Source organism: Pseudonaja textilis, chromosome Z, assembly GCF_049901715.1.
Source record: "Pseudonaja textilis isolate UNSWEBS1 chromosome Z, rPseTex1.2, whole genome shotgun sequence".
Classification (NCBI taxonomy): Eukaryota; Metazoa; Chordata; class Lepidosauria; order Squamata; family Elapidae; genus Pseudonaja; species Pseudonaja textilis.
In genome coordinates this window covers 128,420,451-128,440,881 of record NC_142008.1, presented here as the reverse complement: position 1 = coordinate 128,440,881, position 20,431 = coordinate 128,420,451, and the positions used below count along the sequence as shown (strand labels likewise).

The 20,431-nt window shown below is 40.2% G+C and overlaps 1 protein-coding gene across 1 annotated transcript in view; it reads right to left on the bottom strand.

Moving 5' to 3' along the window:
* Positions 1-20,431, bottom strand: part of ITGAX (integrin subunit alpha X) — a 46,770-nt gene that overhangs the window by 14,346 nt on the left and 11,993 nt on the right. Inside the window, exons 7-19 of the mRNA XM_087918239.1 lie at positions 16,688-16,833; positions 15,267-15,420; positions 12,795-12,945; positions 11,415-11,500; positions 10,854-10,983; positions 8,743-8,885; positions 8,006-8,149; positions 5,973-6,179; positions 4,883-5,013; positions 3,885-4,042; positions 3,291-3,451; positions 2,997-3,131; positions 840-913 (exon numbers count right to left, since the gene is read on the bottom strand). Coding sequence (XP_087774365.1) covers positions 840-913; positions 2,997-3,131; positions 3,291-3,451; positions 3,885-4,042; positions 4,883-5,013; positions 5,973-6,179; positions 8,006-8,149; positions 8,743-8,885; positions 10,854-10,983; positions 11,415-11,500; positions 12,795-12,945; positions 15,267-15,420; positions 16,688-16,833 — 1,820 coding nt within the window. The remainder of the gene's footprint in view (positions 1-839; positions 914-2,996; positions 3,132-3,290; positions 3,452-3,884; positions 4,043-4,882; positions 5,014-5,972; positions 6,180-8,005; positions 8,150-8,742; positions 8,886-10,853; positions 10,984-11,414; positions 11,501-12,794; positions 12,946-15,266; positions 15,421-16,687; positions 16,834-20,431) is intronic.

Below are 20,431 nucleotides of genomic sequence, written 5' to 3'. Positions count from 1 at the left end.
ACTAGTGATTTGTGATACGAAACCCAGCATGGTTATCTCGTTTGCTGTGTATACTGTCATTTTTGTGTATAGTAATAGTAATAGTAGTAGTAGTAGTAGTAGTGAATTCTGGCAGTTTTAAATTCACCTAGCTTAAAGTTGCCAAGGTTGGACAACACCAGTTTCCAAACAGAGTATTCTGGTAATGCAGTGAGAGTTCTGCCTTATACAAATAGTCCTCACTTAGTGACTGGTTGCTTAGCAACCATTCAAAATTACAATGGAATCCCCAAAAGCTATTTACGACCTGGTTCCAGAATTCCAAAGGCTGCCCACACCCCCAATCACGTGACCGTATTTTGGATGCTTGGTACATGGCTAGCTTTTATGGCCATTTGCAGCATTCTTTGATCACGGGAAGATGATTTTGAACATTTTTCCCAGTTCACAGCTTTTTTGGCAGATTTCCATTAAAAAAATGCCCATTTTTATTTTATTTATCAAATTTATTTGCCGCCCATTTTGTGATTCAGGTAAAGGATGCCTATAGGAATACATGGATTCATTTAACAGTGTTCACTTAATGACTGCCATGTTTGCTTAATGACCACCACAAAAAATGTGTAAAATTGGGCCTAGTCATGCGGATGTCTGACTTATAATCTATCATGAGTTACAAAGGAAATTCCAGGCACCGCTACAGTCGTAAGTCGAGGTCTACCAGTAATTTTATACATATTGAACACCTAAACACAACTGTTGAACAGTAAATACTGTTCATTGACTTAGATCAGCTTTTAGCATGCATGAATGAAGTCTGTTGAAATGTGGTTGCTATAAAGATGAAAAGTGTACTGTACCGTGAGAAACCGAAGGATGTTTTTAACTGGTCTTTACAGATTCCATCTCTTCCGCAGTTCTTCTCAAAGTGCAGCTACGAGGACATGCAGAAAAGATAGAGAGGAAATATCAGCCTCCATGAATAGGTGAGGTGAGAGATAAAATATTAGAGCAGGATTTCCTAATCTTGGCAACTTTAAGATGCATGGATTTCAACTCCCAGAATTCCACATGGATTCCCAGATGTGTGGAATTCTGGGAGTTGAAGTCCATAGGTCTTAAAGTTGCCACGGTTGGAAAACCTTGTAATACAAGTTGAATCTATACAATGCACCTTTCAGTTCCAAGTCTTTCTTTGTAGAAGTTGACACCACCACATTTATTTATCGTCTTGTTTATATCACTACCTGTAGAAGCTTGCTTTGTGCAGAGAATTGATTCACGATTTAATTCTGAAAATCTTGGACTTAGTCCTTCAGAGACAGAACCCACTGGTTCACAGCCACTCAACTGGATTCCTCGATGGACTTGCATCCATGTTATTTGAGGGACCTCCTCTTACGGATTACATCTGACAATTCCATCAGATCCATTAGAGGAGGCATGATGTGGTCCTTCCTCCAGTAGAAGAGGTGTGCTATGGGTCCTATTACTACTAAGAGTCTGCTAAATTGCTATTATCTGGCAGGACCTAAAGACAGGCCTTTTCTGCTATGGCATCCACCTTAAGGGATATCCTACAAGCCCCTTAGATGAGGCTGGGTTTGTCATTATTAACTTTAGGGAAGTCCTTTAAAACAAGACAATGTCATCAAAATTGTGAGCACCAAGGCAAGGGCAAATTGTTGAGGTGGCTCGATTGTTAACATCTGCTGCTCTCTCTTTGCCTTTTAATTATAATATGAATATTTAATTGTCTGTTGTTTTTATAAAATATATTTTAAATTTTCTTATTGTTTGCTGCCCAGAGTCACATTTTTGTGAGAGGTGCGGTTATATAAATATGATGAAAAAATAAATAAATGTTAAATTAATATCTGTCAATTGACTAGCTGAGCTTTTATAACCAGAAAGACTTGTCACATGACAAATAAACAAACTTTGTGTTGCTGAGGTAAAACTTCCAGCAAGATCATTTTTGATGGAAAGAATTTTCAGAAATAAGTATAAGGGCTTGTTACTTCCCCGTTGTCAGCTCTGCAAGCTAGACCAGACTAAGAAATGGACATTGAACAGACCTAAAGCTATGGTTATTAGAATAGCTGTAGCAACAAAATCTTGAACCTCTATATGAACTTCTTTCCTCCTCATTTTATCTTCACGAGAATTAGCGTAGGAGATCTGCCTCAGAGTTTTTGTAAAGCATTATGTTGGTGCAGTGATTAGAATGCAGTATTCTGTCAACTGTCAACAGTTCAATCCTGACCAGCTCAAGGTTCCTTCCAGGGTCAGTAAAATGAGGACCCAGATTGTTGGGGGCAATATGCTGATTCTGCAAAATGCTTAGAGAGGGCTGTAAAGCACTGTGAAGCAGTATAAAAGCCTAAAATCTTATTGCTATTTTTATAGGCTCAGCTCAAGCCTTGTTTATTTGATCATTTATTTTATTGATTTATCAAATTTATGCTGCCATCCATCTGAGCAGAAGATGGTGATATACCACTGCCTTAGCAGAAGATCTTCCCTCTGTCCTTCAAGGCCATTCTCTTTACTCACTACATCTTTATACAGTGGTACATTGTCTTTAATGGGTTCAGGGAAGCACGAGTACCAAAAAGGATTAGTACCAAACAACTTTTTCCCATAAGGAATAATATAGGGAATCATAAGGCAGCTGTCCTTCCCCTCTCCTGCCCATCCCGTCACCTCATTTCAGTTATCACCATTTATGCATCCCCCCTTCATTCCATGCACATGCAAAATCAAAATAGGTAAGGCAGGATGTTGCAAGGAAGGTGACCCACAAATGGAAGAAAAATGACCTCCATTCCTGAATATGTAGCTTGTACACTGAGTACCAAACAATGAGTACCAGGACAAAACGTTTGCATCAAAACATGTGGAGTATCAAATTCAAAGCAGTCGAGTATCAGGTACCACCGTATTAAACTTCAGTTCCACATCTTTCCTGTTCAACCAAGTGACACTAGGGGAATGCACGCTGGGCATGGACTTACAGATGCCAAAAGCAGATTAGACTCATCATCTTTCTTCAGGATGGCCCGTAGATTGTTGGCCTGTGGGATTGGCTCTCCCGTCAGGGTATAATTCAGCTGAAGGATTATGGGGGTGAGGCTGTCTTCTACGCAAGTCTGTCCTCATGAGGAATCAGGGGGGAACAAAAAAGAACGGCTTGATTTCATGGCAGCATCTTACGTTCCACATTAAAGATCAGACTTTTTTTTAAAAAAAAAACTGTTTCTGATCTGAACCCTGCCCATCCCCACCCCTTCCAAAACCTCTTCTCTCACCGGTAATATTATACGGTACACCCTGGATTCTGGCCTCATACCGATCTTCATCTCTTCTGTGGTGGTAGACAAATTCGAACCCTGGTGAAAAACAGCTCGTACTTTCTGGCGACCAGGATCCAAGGTCAAAGTGTACCGAATGGTGTTGAAAATGTTTTTGCCTGAAGGAGATTACAATCAAGTTCAGAACACCTGTATTCTAAAAACTTCCCTTACAAGAGCACAAAATTTTGGTGAATTACAACTAGGAAGTCCCATCTATTGTCTCGGATTTCTCTGAAGGCATTGTCTTTAGGGATGCTAGGTTTAATGAAGGGTTGTATTGCAATGATACTCTGGTGAATTTTCCACAATCATTTATTTATGGAAGAACGCTGCAGAAAATAGTGAACAATAATCCGGTGCAGTGAAACCCTCTGAATTTATGAGGTGCTACTCAGATCTCTGGAGGCTTCCTATGGACTGACTCAAATCAAAACTACACTTGAGAAGATTCCATCATTGCCCTTCAGATGCAGATGAGCAGTGGGGAAGAAATAATCTGAGAAAGTGTGCAGGAGCCCAAACAGTACCTTTGAAGACCTGTAAACCTACCGAAGGCAAACCAGGAGTCTCCTAGGATTTTAAAATGGACTGTCGCTGTGCTGATTTCTTTGTTCAGCACATTCTGGCCTTCACACTCAAAGGCAGACATGGGGATGATAGTTGGGTTTAAGGTTATTCCAGTCACCACACTGACCACAGGTCGGGCTCTATGGCAGATATAAATAGGACACGTTAGAGTGAGCTATAAGGAATTACTCCAGATCCATTCTGAGAAGATTACACACTATTAAAAAGATGTTGAGACTTTAGAAAAAGTGCAGAGAAAAGCAACCAAGATGATTAGGGGACTGGAGGCTAAAACATACGATGAATGGTTGCAGGAACTGGGCACGGCTAGTCTAGTGAAGAGAAGGACCAGGGAAGGCATGATAACAGTTCATTAGAAATGGACTATTGTCTATTCTACTTCAGACAGTGCATTCACACTGATAGTCTTTACATAAAATCCAGGGAAGCTGGATATAAGATGGCTGGCTATATTAATATTTTAAAGAACAAAACAGAACAGAACAAGTACAGAGAAGAACAAAGATGATTTGGGATCTGGAAGCTAAACCATACAATGAACAATTGAGGGACGTAGGCATGTCTAATCTAACAAAGAGACGGACCAGGGTTGACATGATAGCAGTCTTCCAATACTTGAGGGACTGTCACAGAAAAAGGTCAACCTTTTTTCCAATGCACCAGAAGGCAAGACAAGAAATAACAGATGGAAGATTATCAAGGAAAGATCCAACCTAGAACTAAACAGAAATTTCCTGACAGTGAGAACAATTAACCAGTGGAATGGCTCGCCTTCAGAAGTTGTGGGTGCTGCATTTCTGGAAGTTTTTAAAGAAGAGATTGGACATCCATTTCTCAAGAATGGTATAGACAGGTCTCCTGCTTGAGCAGGGGGTAGGACTAGAAGACCTTCAAAGTTCCTTCCAACTCTGTTATTCTATATTCAGGGTAGAACAGAGCAGAATAGAAACCAGATTTACCTTAGGAGCAGCACTTGTCTGTCAGCCCCAACAGCCAGATCCGGGAGTCCATCACCTGTAAGTTCTGACCCCCCATCAAGAGCTTGTCCAAAATACTGAAGCCTACTGGCAACAATAGAAGATTGGATGCGCTGCAAAGAAGAAACATAGCAAAGGAACTTATATATGTGTGTATGTATGTATGTATATATATAGTATTTTGGCGACGTTTCGACAAAATATCATTCATCATCTTCAGGCTTGTGTCTTTGGCTTTGTGCTTCTTGGAGTAATGTGAGCTTGCAGCTGTTTCTTCTTTTAACTGCCAGTGGGAGTGAGACTTGATTGGGTGGGGGCTTGGCTGTGTTCTCATTGGTTGGGGGTCGAAACATCACCAAAATACTTCCAATTTTATGCAAGAGCAAACCCTAATAACCAAAGATCCAGCTTTGTTCGGGTATTGTCCCACATCACTGTAGCTGTGCTTTTAAAGTTGTAGCAACGTTTCAGCAGAATCTCATCTGCCATCATAGGCTTGTGATGATGATGATGATGTTGCTTGCACTGGCACAAAGCCGAAAGCACCGGCCTGAGGATGGTGAGTGGGACCTCGCAGAAACGTCGCCAAGATATCTATCTATCTATCTATCTATCTATCTATCTATCTATCTATCTATCTATCTATCTCCAGGGGAGCTGGATATAAAATCCAGGGGAGCTGGATATAAGATGGCTGGCTATATTAATATTTTAAAGAACAAAACAGAACAGAACAAGTACAGAGAAGAACAACAAAGATGATTAGGGATCTGGAAGCTAAACCATACAGTGAACAATTGAGGGAAGTAGGCATGTTTAATCTAACAAAGAGACGGACCAAGGTTGACATGATAGCAGTCTTCCAATACTTGAGCGACTGTCACCCTATTGCCCCCAACAATCTGGGTCCTGGAAGGCTGAGTCAACCTTGAGCCGGTAAGGATTGAACTCCTGGTTGTAGGCAGAGTCAGCTTGCAATACTGCATTCTAACCACTGCACCACCACAGCTCATAGAATCAGAAGATAGAGAGGCAGAGGAGTGAAAAAGAATGTGGGTAGCTGAAGGCTCACCTGGCTAAAAACATGGTTGAGGGATCTTCTCCGCCCCTGGAAGATGTACACAGCTCCTTGATTCTCATCCTCCAGTGGTGCCCCGACAGCCACATCTGTCCACTGATCCCCAGTAATTTCCCCAGCTTCTGCTATGCTGGTCCCAAAGCGACCCAAGGGGTGATGGGGCTCCCCTTGCAATTCCTTGCCACAGAAAAATGTTTCTCCCTGGGAAATGGGGATGAAAGAAAGACACGTGAATTGGGCAGAAAGCATTTTCTCCAGAAGCTGTCATGCCTGGGGGGTTGGGGAAATCAAACCCATTAATAACAGCCCAGCATGTATTTCTGTTCATCTTCCCTGCAGGATATGGTCCAAAATGTCAGGATGGAGCCTGCAATGGTACAATGAAAGCTTCGCAATGCACTTAAATGAAAAACGGGGATTGTTTGGCACTGCTGCAGCTGACATTTTGACTTTTTTGACCTTATCTTGCAGCCACCATTCTATCAATCAGTTCACATCCACAAGCCTCTGTCTTTTTGATTCTCCAACAACCTGAGCTAAACACTGGTACTTTGCCTCAGGATTCATTGTAGCTAGACTCAGCCTAGCTGCTTGGGAAAAGCAGCAGAAAATAGTAGAATAGAATAGAATAGAATAGAATAGAATAGAATAGAATAGAATAGAATAGAATAGAATAGAATAGAATAGAATAGAATAGAATAGAAGGATGGGATGGGATGGGATGGGATGGGATGGGATGGGATGGGATGGGATAGAGCAGAGCAGAGCAGAGCAGAACAGAACAGAACAGAACAGAACAGAACAGAACAGAATAAAAAATATGGAATGGAATGGAATGGAATTGAACGGAACGGAACAGAACAGAACAGAACAGAATAGAATTCTTTATTGGCCAAATGTGATGGAACACACAAGGAATTTATCTCTGGTGCATAGGCTCTCAGTGTACATTCAAGCAACAATTGATAAATCCTAATTATAATCATAAAATACATTCATCATAAATCATAAGATACAACACTCATTGGTAGTCAAAGGATGCTAAATAAGCAATCAACATGAATCATACTAGGATACTAAATAAAAATTAATATAAATAAGATACAAGGAACAAAGTTATAGTCATAAGAAGATAAGGAATAGATATTAGGAAAAATGGGAAGGATAATAGTAATGCCGTCCTACTAGTAATTTAATAGTGTTGTTGGAATTAGTTGTTTAGCAGAATGATGGCATGGAGGAAAAAAACTGTCCTTGTGTCTAGTTGTTCTGGAGTGAATAAATGAATGAATGAACAAATGAATCAATGAATCAATCAATCAGTAAATGATGCTTTTTAAAATGGATGCAAATTCAGTTTATATTATTCTCAAAGGTTCCAAGGATCTCAATGCAACTCATTCCAAATTCACAAATGAAGGCAAATATAAGTGTACCACGATAATGTTGCAGGATACAATCTGGGTCAGTCATTGGAACCAGAGGAGCTTTCAGACTTGTACAGGAGCCCATCCTCAGGGAACTTCTATCTACCGGAATATGTGCTTCGGGTTATTTTATGTGATGCCTGGTTGTGTGTAGTTTTTTCTTTGTTGATTGGGGGTGTTGATAGCCGGCTGTTAAGCTGCTGGCTGTTGTTTCCTTGTGCTGCTAATTCCTCAGCTCCTAAGTACCTAATAAACTGATGGTAAATCAGCACTCCCGTTAACTGACAAGGGACCTGTTTCCAGGCTTCAATAATTCCTCTGGCTATTTTTGTATCTACTCAGCCAACAATCTTAGTAGCTGCAAAATTGAATAATATCCTTGTTCATTGAAATGTGATGCTACTGACCACTCACTTGTGTTCTTGAAATCTCATGGTTAGCTTCCTCCCCATCTTTCCTGCGTAGTCACAGGGGCTTGGAAGACTAAACCTCCAGATTGAATCCTGCAACATTTCAAACTACTGGGAAGAAAATCTAGTCCAGCCCAGCCTGGCCCACCCCAGCCCCAGCCCTCAACCCCCAGCCCAGTGTTTTACTCACCTGTCTTTGGCAAATGTAGACCCTTCCTCCTGCAATGCCATCGTAGTACATAGGTGCACCAATGAGGATCAAGTCAGTATTCCTGTCTCTGTCCAAGTCCACAGCACACAGGGTAGCCCCAAAATATGAGCCAATCTGGGGGGACTTTAAAATTTCCATGTTAAACAATATTTTCCTAGGATTCCCCAAGTTTGACCAGTTTCCCTGCCTGATACCCACTCCCTTTTTTGCTTTATCCACTGTGTGTCCCAGAAAAGTCCCCATTGACAGAGACAGAAAGGAAAGCAGCTTTGCAATGATCATCAGCATCATCTTTTAATAACCCCATAATCCCTTGCAGGATAGAGTCTAGGCAACTGAATGGAACTAGCAGAGGGTTTAATGGCCGGATACCCTTCCTATCACCAATACGGAGTTTTGTCCAGCAGACCTATTCTCGTTGTGCCCAGAGAGAAATATCTGCCTCTAACCTAGATTGAACTCACAGCCTTCTGATTATGAGGCAAGAGCTCCACCTCTAGGTTGTATCTCTGATAAGTTTCCACCTGTTAATTCTTGTCTTGCCCTCCAGTGCTTTGGAGAAAAGGTCGTCCCTCTCTTCTTTGTGACAGCCTCTCCAAACACTGGAAGGTTGCTATGAGGAGAGAAGTGTTCTTCTCTGGTTGATGGACCATACGCCCAATCAGAATATACCTACAAGCTAAATCATTCCTGCAGGTCATCAGAAGGCCATTTACCTCCTTTAAAGAGAGCTCTGACTTCTGCGTCCACTGTCCTCTCCTTTGGCTGAACCAGACCACCTTGCCCACGTGTTGATAACGTGGGGCTCCCACGATGAAGCTGCTCTGTCCGTTGACTTGAACTTCCTGAATTGAATAACCTGGTGAGGACGCAAGAATGAACAAGGAAGAGGAGGGAACAAAGACACACAACTTACTTACAATTTCATGAATGGCCTTCTCAACTAACAAGGATAACGCAGATGCTTCTAGGGTATACTTAGTCCAAGATTAAAACCAGCCATAAGCAGCTGTTCATGGTAGTAAAAACAGTGCCTATATCTCCTTTTCTTACATTCTCAAATTACATTTTTAAATAATATTTTTATTATTTAAGTTTCAACATTGTGCATCAGAAGAGACTACTACAACCACATAGAATCAGCGTAGAACACAAACCAACTTAAGCCGTTCAAAATATCCCAAGCACACCCAAAGACCCAGCAACCCCAGAAGAAAAAAACAGGAGTCATTTACAATAGGGGTCACCAACCTTTTGGACCTCAGGGACCACCAAACTCATAATTTTAAATCCCATGGATCACTAATATGAATTTTGACTGATGGTGGCTTGCTGACATTTTCCCAGGGTCTCTGCAGGAAGCAGCAGAGACCCTGGGAAAATCCTCAAAAAAGTCTGCAGGAAAATTCCCCATCCTCTTTTCCTACTAATCGATCATTTCTTATTTGGGATCGCAGGATACCATCTCCAGCTCCATTCTCTTCATGCAAGGAAAGCAGCTGGAGCAGCAAAGTCTTTCTTTCTTTCCCCCAAACTCCGCCATAAATGAGTCTTTGGAGACTTGTCATGCTAGCGCAGCCTCTTGGAGCAGGATGCCTTGCAGGGTCCCAAAGACTCATTTCTGGTGGAGTTTGGGGGAGAGAAAGAAAGACTTTTGCTGCTTTCCTTACGTGCAGCCAAAAGCAGAAGAAAGAAGAGAAAGAAGCAGCCCTGTGGCCAGACCAGGCACATGGAGTGTGTGGGGCAAGTTCCCCCCTCCGCCCTTTTCCCCCTCCCCTCACTATCTTGAGTTGTTCACAATGCAAGTGACACAAGCTTTCTGTTCCCATGGGCCATGTGGGCTGCGCAGCCTTGTGTTCCTGCACAGCCTGGATTAATTGCTTTGGAGGTGACATTTCTCTGCGGACCACCAAATTTTCTCACGGACCACCAGTGGTCCCTGGCCCACTGGTTGGTGACCACTGATCTACAACATACAGTGTAACAACTGCAACAACCACTACATAGGACATACAGGAAGAAGACTGGCAGAATGCATCCAGGAACACCAACTGGCAGTCAGAAGAAATGACTAAAATTCTTTAATTTCACAAGATGTAGACAGATTTAACCATAGTTTCATGTGACAATCCTAGAGAAGGCCTAGTCCAAAAATGCCAGGGAATTTCTAGAAGCCTAGAACTCTGACAACTCAGCCATCAATAGACACATAGATATTAACAACATCTACAGACTATGCAAAAGTGACAGCTCCAGGCAACAGCACTTCTCCACCAATAATCAGCACCCAGATCAGCATAGATTAAGTCCAAGGTCAACCTCAGAACAACAACCAAGTAAACAATATCCCAATCAAGAAACTGCCAAAGAGTAAACAGCCCAACCAAAGAATCTCTAAGACTTGCTCCTACCCACATAGACTAGGCAAGACACCAAAATATAAACTGACAGCACTCAGCACTCCTTACTACACTGATAATGTTACCTAGTTGGGTAGTGAACCATCAGCAAGAAAACAAGCAAACTCAGAAAGCACCAAGGACCCTTCATTGATTAAATTGTACTCTTCTCATTACTATATGGCAAGAGGGTCAAGTTGGCCATGAACACAGTGCACACTTGCTTCCACACTCCTATGATCAGCTACTCAAGTTCTCCTTTTAAAAATATATTGGAGACACCATTTTTGCAGAGGTTTGCCAGCTTAAGTTATTTATTAAAAAATATTAAAGGTGGGATGCAAATATATGAATAAATAAATTTTGCAGTCTGCCCAGCCTTTCCACCCAGAATGGATCTAGAGCGATTGTTTGCATGTGGCTCTTACCAAGATAAGCAGATTTCAAATCATCTGTGGAGCTGGAGGTATTAATAAAAGCCGCATCACCCTGGCTGTTGAAAAGGAAGAGTCCTCCAGCCCAATCATAGGCTCCAACAGCCCCTAGTATGGAGCCACTCTAAAAAGAAACAGCAAAGCAGAGATGTTAATCAACTGAAAGAAAATCAATCCTTCAGAAAGTCTTCCTCCTTTCGTAGAATACTAAGACATTTCAATTTTTCTTTTCTACAGCCCACCTGTAATATCCATATCTGGGACAAATCAAACATTCAAAAAACCCCTTACTCTTAATTAGCTAAAGCAAGGTACCTTTGTGAAAATCAGGAACCCCAAGAAGTCTAATTCTGAACACTTTCCTTCCAGACATTGAAGTCCACAAAGATTAAGGCCTCTACCAATGATTTGTCCAAGGAAGCCCACTAATCTCCATTTCCACAGGCCTTTAATTCTGAATTGTTTTCCTCTCTATTTTATGTTTCTATCTAAGTCTGACCTGCTACTTATTGACATCTAATTTGCATGGGAGAACCTGAGATGAAGGAGACTAACCTGGGTGTGTAAGGCACTGAATCCTTCCTGAGACAACTCTAACTCGAAGGACTGAGAGATGTTGCCAGTGTTCTGGGACTGAGTACCTGCAGAAGGAAATTGGAAAGGCAGACAAAGTTTAGGCCCTGGGATGCTTTACTGGATCAGAGGGTGAACCATGCTGGGATAGGAGAGGTTCCAATGGAGCAGAAGAGGGCATGAAAGAAATGAAAGAAACATCAAGCAAGTCTCTTGGTGCAATATAATGGCTTTGGGAAGGTAATGCTGTTGGAGCAATGGCAAGCCAAGCAGATGGATAGTCTGCCAACTTAGTTCTGTTCCATTGATTTTGATGGAGGTTTATTCAAAATATAGATAAATCTGGATATAGGTCACATTTCCAACTGACAAAGTAAAGAATAGGTGGATGGATAGATATATTGATGAATGGAATAGAATGGAATGGAATAGGAATAGGAATAGAATAACAGAGTTGGATAGGTAGATGGATGCTAGAGATGGGTGGGTAGATGGATGGATGGATGGACGGACGGACAGATAGACAGACAGACAGGTCTATGTTCCTACCTATCAATAGACCTATGCTCCTCCCTGTCCTGGTACTCCTCAACTTATGACCACAAACGAGGCTGGAATTTTAGTTGCATTGGGGGTCAACAAATGAGATGCCCATATGACCACTTTGCTCAATGACTGCAATGCTGGTGTTCTCATTTGCAATTGTTAAGTGACTGCATGGACTGTTAAGTTGAGGGACTGAAAGACTGAAAGGATGGCAGCCCCCATCTATATGCATAAGGGAACTCCCATGGTTGGCTAGATAAATGATCCCGGCTTCATTTCACTATCACACCATAGGAGTTCTCCACCCCTTCATGTGCAGAAGGGAACACCAGCATTGGGTCAGACAAACAAAGCTGGGGTCTTAGCTTTGTTTCTCCAGCCCATCATAGGAATCTTCTGGCCATGCACTAAGGCAAGAAGAAATCCTTTGGTGAGTGGCAGCATCCTGCAAGTTTTCCCGTTGGCTTCCCCAATGACTTTCTGGGGAAGTTGTCAGAGAAGATTGTAAATGATGATCACGTGATTGTGCAGTCATGACTTTGAGGACTGGCCGTTAAGTAATTTTTTCTTTGTAACTTTGAATGATTGTTAAGTGACTGGTCATAAATTGAGGAGCACCTCTACTGCTGAAAGTTAGTCACAAAAGTCAGTCCTGAATGACCCTCATGGCAGCTGGATACAGAATCTAACAGTCATATCATGTCTCTCTCACTACTAGGGAGACAATCCATCAATTACCTAGGATACTGAGTTCTGACTGCCAGTTTGAGCCCCAGATCCTAGCATTATTTCTAGGCAAAACATCAGATGTGATACCTTCTATGGCAAAAATTTTATTCTGAAGATTGTTCTGGATGTCCTTGAGAGCATCAAAATTGCTCACGGAGAAAACATAGTCCATAGATGGTTCGGAGGCAATAGCAATGAGTTCTTCACGAGCAGATCCGTATGAGAAACTAAACCCAACCTTGATGGCATGCCAGAAATGGCAAGGGGAGATAAAAACAGAGACTGAATTGAGAAGACCATTGTTACTATGCGCACAGTAAAGATTCTGTATGTTAGCCCTCCTTCCCTGCATTTTGAAGAGTTGCCTTTGGTTGATAGAGTGAGAGAGAATACAATTCCCTCTTTACCATCTGTTCCTATTGGTTAGCTGCTGCTCTCTATATATTACAACAATCAGGAAAATAGCATGTTCTCATTTTCTTATACAGGTAGTCCTTGACTTATTACCATAACAGAGCCCAGACTTTCCATTTTAAGTCATAATGATAACGGCACCCATATGACTAGACAAGATAACCTTTATTGACATTTTTTTACTGTGGGCACATTGGCACACATTAAAAATGAAATTTCGTTGCCTGCTTTCAAAAGATGGTATCTATCTACCGATATGCATGTATGTATGTATATATATGTGTGTGTGTGTGTGTGTGTGTGTGTGTATGGAACTTTGGTTATTCGGGTTTTCTCCCGCGTAGGATTGGAAGTACCTGAGGCAGCGTTTCAATGAAGTCTCATTCATCATCTTCAGGCTTGTGTCTTCGGCTCTGTGCTTCTCACTCTGAGAAGCACAGAGCCGAGGCACAAGCCTGAGATGATGAATGAGACTTCATGAAATGTTGCCTAGGTACTCCAATCTATGGGAGAAAACCAATAGCCAAAGATCCACATACAAATACCCGCGAGAACCTCACAAAACAAATATATATATATATATATATATGGCATTCAGCTTTGTTCGGGTATTTTCCCACATCATTATAGTTGTACTTTTAAAGCTGAAGTGACGTTTCAGCAGAATCTCATCTGCCATCATCTGGCTTCTGTATAGTGTTCATCTGTGAATCAGGCTTTTATAGTGGTTTCAGATTTAAATTTGGGGCAGCTTATTGCTGTGCCAGAATGTTTTTTTCTTCACCCTGATTGGTTGGGAGTCTTGGTCTGTTTATTGGTCTTGGAGTTTGCTGTGTTCTGCTTGATTGGTGTTTCTAATATCTCCTGTCTGTTTTTTGGCTCTTTTTGTCTCTTGATTGGCTGGCAACATTGTGTTACTTTATTGGAGGCCTTTAGTGCAGCTTGGCTCCGGGTAAATGGACGGCTATCATTAGTTAGGAAGCTAGGTTTCATCTCGGTGCCTGGTTGGGGTGTGTTTGAGCTGGAGGTATCAGGGGGGATCTGTCTGTGCCCAGGTGTTTGCCTGGCTTGTGGTGTGGAGATTTTTTTGTTTGTGAGTGCAGGCTTCCAAATGATTGACAGTCTGGTAGAATCATCTCTTCTATTCATGCTTTCTGGTCTTTTTTCAATCTCTATGGCTTCTCTGATGATTCTGTGGCTGGGGTTTTCTATAGTGGCTAGGGTTTTGGTGCCATTGAAGTTGATGCTATGACCTGATGCTAAACCACTATAAAAGCCTGACTCACAGATGAACAGTATACAGAAGCCTGATGATGGCAGATGAGATTCTGCTGAAACGTCACTACAACTTTAAAAGCACAATTACAATGATGTGGGAAAATACCCAAACAAAACTGAATGCCATACATGTAAGTACCCGCGAAAACTTAAGAAAATATATATTGGTCTGAATCTGGATGTTCTGCTTCGGATACCACGAAGCCCCCACCCAGAAGATAGCAAGGAAAACACTTCATGAAGAGGATGTGTAGTGTCCCAGATAATCCTGCACACCCTACTCAAGCATCACTTATATGTTACGCCCTGGATAGAAAGGAGTGAACTGCCAATAATCTTTTCTGCTGTCCTCACCACTCTCTGCACCACCTCCCTGTAGGAAGCAGTGATGCTTCCAAACCAGACTGTAATGAAAAACGACAGGATGCTCTTGATCGTATCTCTATAGAAAATGGTAAGAAGAGGAGGAGGATGTACTTTTTTCATGCAGTGCAGAAAATGATTTTAGATCTGATTTTATGTCTTGTTTTGCAGTGGTCCTTAAGTAAATGCCATGGTTATTAATTGACACCATGGTTATTAGTATTCATATGGGCATTTCTTGCCAGAAACTGGCTGAAAAGTTTGGAAACTGATAAAAATGCCATAAATTGGGGTCACATTGACCCTAGAACTCTGCAAATGGCAGTACGGGTGATTAAACACCTGGAATGTGGTCATGTGATCATAAGATGTGTGTGTGCAGCTGTTCAAATTCCAGAAATGGGTCATAATTTGCTTTTGGGGAATCCATCATAATTCCAAATGGTCACTAAGCGACCAGTTATTAAGCAAGGACTATCTATAATGGTCTGCTAATGTTCTCACCCCAATAGCAAAGCGGATAATGTTAGCCATTTGTGCTTCTGGAATCACATCATTATATTGTAGAGGATCTCCTGTTTTTTTCCCATCAGTTATCACAATGAGAATTTTAGATGCATCACTGCGGGCTCCTTTTTCGGGGAGAAACATTTCACGCCTAAAGAAAATGAGAAGAGTAGTAACAAGTTAAACCTTTGCCTTCCTTCTTTCTCGGCCAATTTCTGAAAAACATGATCTACAGGTGTCTATGGAGATTCTCAGTCCTCCGGGTCATGGTTGTCCGACAGGTGCTTTTTCAAGAGGCAACTGGTTTTTTCTGGTTATTCTTTGAAAGCGTTTCATTTTTAGCTCTGAAGAAGCTTCTTGGATGAGAAGCGAAACATCTTCAAAGAAAAATCAGAAAGTCCAGTTGCCTCTTGAAAAAAGCATCTTCAGGATGATCTACAGATAAATGTCCTGTAAAGAAAAAAAAGTGAAAATCTTATAGAAGCAACCTAGAACTAAGGAGAAATTTCCCAACAGTTAGAACAATTAATCAGTGGAACAATTTGCCTCCAGAAGTTGTAAATGCTCCAACACTGGAAATTTTAAAGAAGAGATTAGATAACCACTTGTCTGAAATGGTATAGGATTACCTGCCTAGGCAGGGGGTTGGACTAGAAGACCTCCAAGATCCCTTCCAACTCTGTTGTTCTATCTATGAGCAAGATCCAGCATACTTTCTATGCAAATGATCAGAGCTGATTAATTCATTATATTCACTCATTATGAATGAACATTTTTGCAAATTAAATCCTTTTCTGGTAAAAAGCAAACAAAAAATACGTCTTAACCTTGCTCACTGACTGCCTCATTTAGCGACTGTTCAAAATTATGATGGTACTGAAGAAGTAACCTTACAGCTAGTCCTCATGTTTACAGCAACTTGCAGTCAGATGATTGCAATTTGTGTGTGCTTCACAACCAGCCTCCAACAAGCAGAGTCAATGAAGAAGCCATTGGTAGAATCTCAAGGGACAGTCATATGACATCTCATTTCATAACTGCAGTGATTTATTCGATGACCATAGCAGTATAACTTGAATGGAAGTCCCAAACCCAGGAAATTGGAAGAATTTGGTAAAACAATTCTGTTGAGGTTCGATAAACAAAATCAAGATAAAAGCAAATATACATCTCCCAGGACAACGTTGCATGATCCAATACTTCACTGGGACCAGAGGAGCTGAGTGACCAGCCCAGATTGAATCCTGAAAAATCAGGATAGCAGCTGTGTTGGTGCAATAAAAACTGGTTTTTTAAAACCACAATGTGCATGGATCCTCTTTTAAATACAAGTAAAAATGAGCATTCTGGGCTAAGCAGCTGAAGCAAACACCAACATGTTGTGTTAAATTAAAAAGAACCAACTAATGAATACTTACACCACTTTCTGGATATATGTAGCTGTGTGAGTAGCTCCATTCAGCTGCGAGACTTGTTTAATCAAATCATCTGGATTTGGGGTAGCTTTGAAACGGAGAAAGTCAAAGTGTTCTACGTATTGATCAGAGTACTGGGACAAGCCAAACTAGAGAAAGGGAGACAGAGAAAGAGAAAAGTAGGAAAGAATTATCCTCCTTTAAAAAATCTATTATTTTTTATTTGATCATTTATATGGCTGTCCACCTTGCTTTGGTACTGGGTGTTCAATGGCACATAAAAACATCTAGATGTTAGGTCAAGTTGATTGGATAGACAGAGTTGTGGAAGATAATAAACTGTGGGCTTATTTTGCAAGGGAGGAAATTATTATGATTGAAATATATTTATCAGTATCAACCAGAGAGGATAATCTATATCAGGGCTATCAAACACATGTTATCACATCGTTATCACATGATGTATCCAGAGGTGGTATTCAGCAGGTTCTGACCAGTTCTGGAGAACCGGTAGCAGAAATTTTGAGTAGTTCGGAGACCTGGCAAATACCACCTCTGACTGGAGATTTTATAGTATCCTTCCTCTGCCATGCCAACCAAGCCACACCCACAGAACCGGTAGTAAAAAAAAATTGAATCCCACCACTGGATGTATCGTGACTCCCCCCACTTCGCTAAACCACAGGAACCAACTAATCTTAACAGCCCAGCTTGGGAATACACCCAGACCTTCAAAACCTTTGGGAAAGCTGACAGGGTTGAGGCCAATCTAATCTCAGGGATTGTGTTGTTCTAAAATGGAGGCACAGCAACAGAAAAGATAATATGCTTTAATTGAGGGGACCCGTGGCATGCCTAGCCTGCTATACCTAATGGGGCCACTAGAAACAATTGAGAGGAAGCACTGCCCCTCAGATCATGTGGATAAAATTCAGCCCCGCCCACCTTTATGACTACACCTCCTGCCATCAGTGTCCCCAACTCAACTAAGTCTTCACTATCCTCAGAGGACCAGAACACAGTTCTTTGAAAGTTCAGCAAATCTAACCTAACAGGCAAACAGGCAACAAATTGTCAAAATAGGGAGTGCCCTATCAAATTCCATACCTGTCAATAGCAGTGTCCCCCAAGGCAGCGTTCTAGGACCAGCTCAAGAGATATACTTTACATAAATGACCTTTGTGATCATAATAATAACTACTGTGTTCTTTTCGCTGATGATGTAAAACTATGCAATACTACCGACCATACTGCTACTCTTCAAAAAGATCTCGACTATGTGTCAGAATGGTCAAACATGTGGCAACTTCAAATCTCAACAAACAAATGCTCTGCTTATGTATTGGAAAAAAATACATTAGAAAATAAAATGCAAGCTGAATAGACATGACCTTGTAAATGACCCCCCACTCTGTCAAGGACTTTGGAGTACTCACCTCTAAAGATCTAAGTGCCAGAGCCCATTGTAATTACATAGCCTGGTCAATGCCTGGAATATCCTACCTGACTCTGTGGTTTCTTCCCTAAACCCTAAAAACTTTAACCTTAGACTGTCTACTGTTGACCTCACCTCGTTCATAAGTGGTCTGTAAGGGACATGCATAAGCACATCAACATGCCTACCATCCCTGTCCTAATGCTTTATTTTATTCTTATCCATGTTATGTATTAATAATCATGTTTATACTTATATTTGTTATCTAATACATGCTTGGCAAACAAATAAATAAAATAAATAAAAATAAACTAATCACATCCATCCAGTTTCTATCAATGACTCTGGGCAGTTTACAATTAAAAAATTATACACAGATAATCCTTGGCTTATGACCACAATTGAGCCCAAATTTCTGCAGCTAAGGGAGACATTTGTTAAGTGAGTTTTGCCCATTTTATGACCTTTCTTGCCACATTTATTAAGTGAATCATTGCAGTTGACTTTACTTGTTAGGTCGTAAAAGATGACCATACAATCCCGGGACACTGCCTCCATCATAAATATAGATCAGTTTTGATCACATGACCATGAGGATGCTGCAATGGTCGTGTGAAAAATAGCCTACGTCATTTTTTTCAGTAACATTGTAAGTTTGAACAGTCACTAAATAAACTCTTTTTTTTTGTAAATTTTATTTGAGTTTTCACAAAGAGGAAAAAATACAAATAAAACATCTTTTTTGAAAGCAGCATAATCCCGGGTTACATTTCAGGTTCATGCTCATTTTTATATTCTATTCCGTATCTTATTACTATTTTATATTCTCTGCATAGCTTCTCCCCTCTTTTAATTTTCTCAATTTTATTTTAATTATCTCATCTCAATTCAAATCATTGTATTTATATTTTTTGTCTGTCCTGTTTCAATTATCTATTATCTTTTCTCATTAAACAAAATTTCTCCTGTAGTTACTGATTGGAGTATGACACCTTTATATCTTTTCCCTAAAGTTGTAACATTCAATATAATGCATAACTTCCATTCGGATTCTGCTTGGTACATTCTTAAAATACACACTGTATTCTTAAAAAAAGAAAAAAATTATAAATGTATATAATTAAAACAACATTCCATTCCAATTCAATTCTATCATTAATATTAATATTCATTAAAGTCTTAACATCTTTAACATTACTTTTCAATTAAATATCATACTTCTATGGGAACAATTATAAGCTTTCCATAATTCCGCCCCTTCACTTATATTTTATAAAACATTAACTAATTAAAATGTTCCCGTTCCTTCCTAATTCAATTTTCTCATTTATTTTATTTCACTTATTTTATTCACAAACATTTCACTAAATTACACTAACTATTTTATCCCTCATTGTAATCATACATTGTTTCCAATTTTCTACAGTTATTTCTATTACTAATATAACAATACAATCTTGCGTACCTTTACAGAATCCCCTTTTCAGTTAGATTTTCACCCATTATCTCTAAATAGTCCTGTTTCTCTATATCTTGCTCTGGTCCTTTATAACTTCTTTTCCTTTCCTTCTTCCCTCTCTTCTTCTCTCTCTCCTTTTTACCCCCTTGTCTCTCTATCTCTATTTCTCTCTTCGTATTCCCCTTTTCTGTTGCTTTCCAGTATTATACTTATTTTTCGAATTATTTTTCTTTTCTTTGGTTGTTTTCTTAAGTCTTAAATTCTCCATTCTCTTTCCCCCCTTTCCTTTTTCTTCCCCACATAGAATTACTTGTTCATTAAAGATGGCTTCTTCTTTGTCCCAGTCTTCTTGTTTTGCAGACTTTTCTTGTTGTTTCTCATAGTTCCAAATCTCCATTTCTAAAAATTGAAAGACAAAGCCAAAAGAACCTTTCCCTTCTTGTGCATCTTCTTTGTACTTTTTAAGTTCCATTTTCAATTCATCCAGAAGTGGTGCCATTGTATAAATTTTTAATCAACCACCTGATTGATTTTAGTCATTCAAATGTAATAACCAAAAATCCAAAGATCACCAAATAATCCAAATACAGGCAAGCTGTTTCTTTTTTGCTCTTTTTTTTCACTTTCTCTTCCTAGGGTTACTATTTAGTTGCAAAGTTTCAGTTAAAATGTATCTTTTAGAAGTCTTGTTGAAGTTTTACTTTAGATTCTTTTTAATTCCAGGCAGTATCCTTCCTCTTCCAGATCCTGCCCTTATTCTTTTTCTCTCCCTTCCTGCTTATGAAAAAGAAAGTTTTTAATGTCCAGAAATCTTTATTATCCCTTTGGCATTTTGTTTTATTTTCAGCTTAAT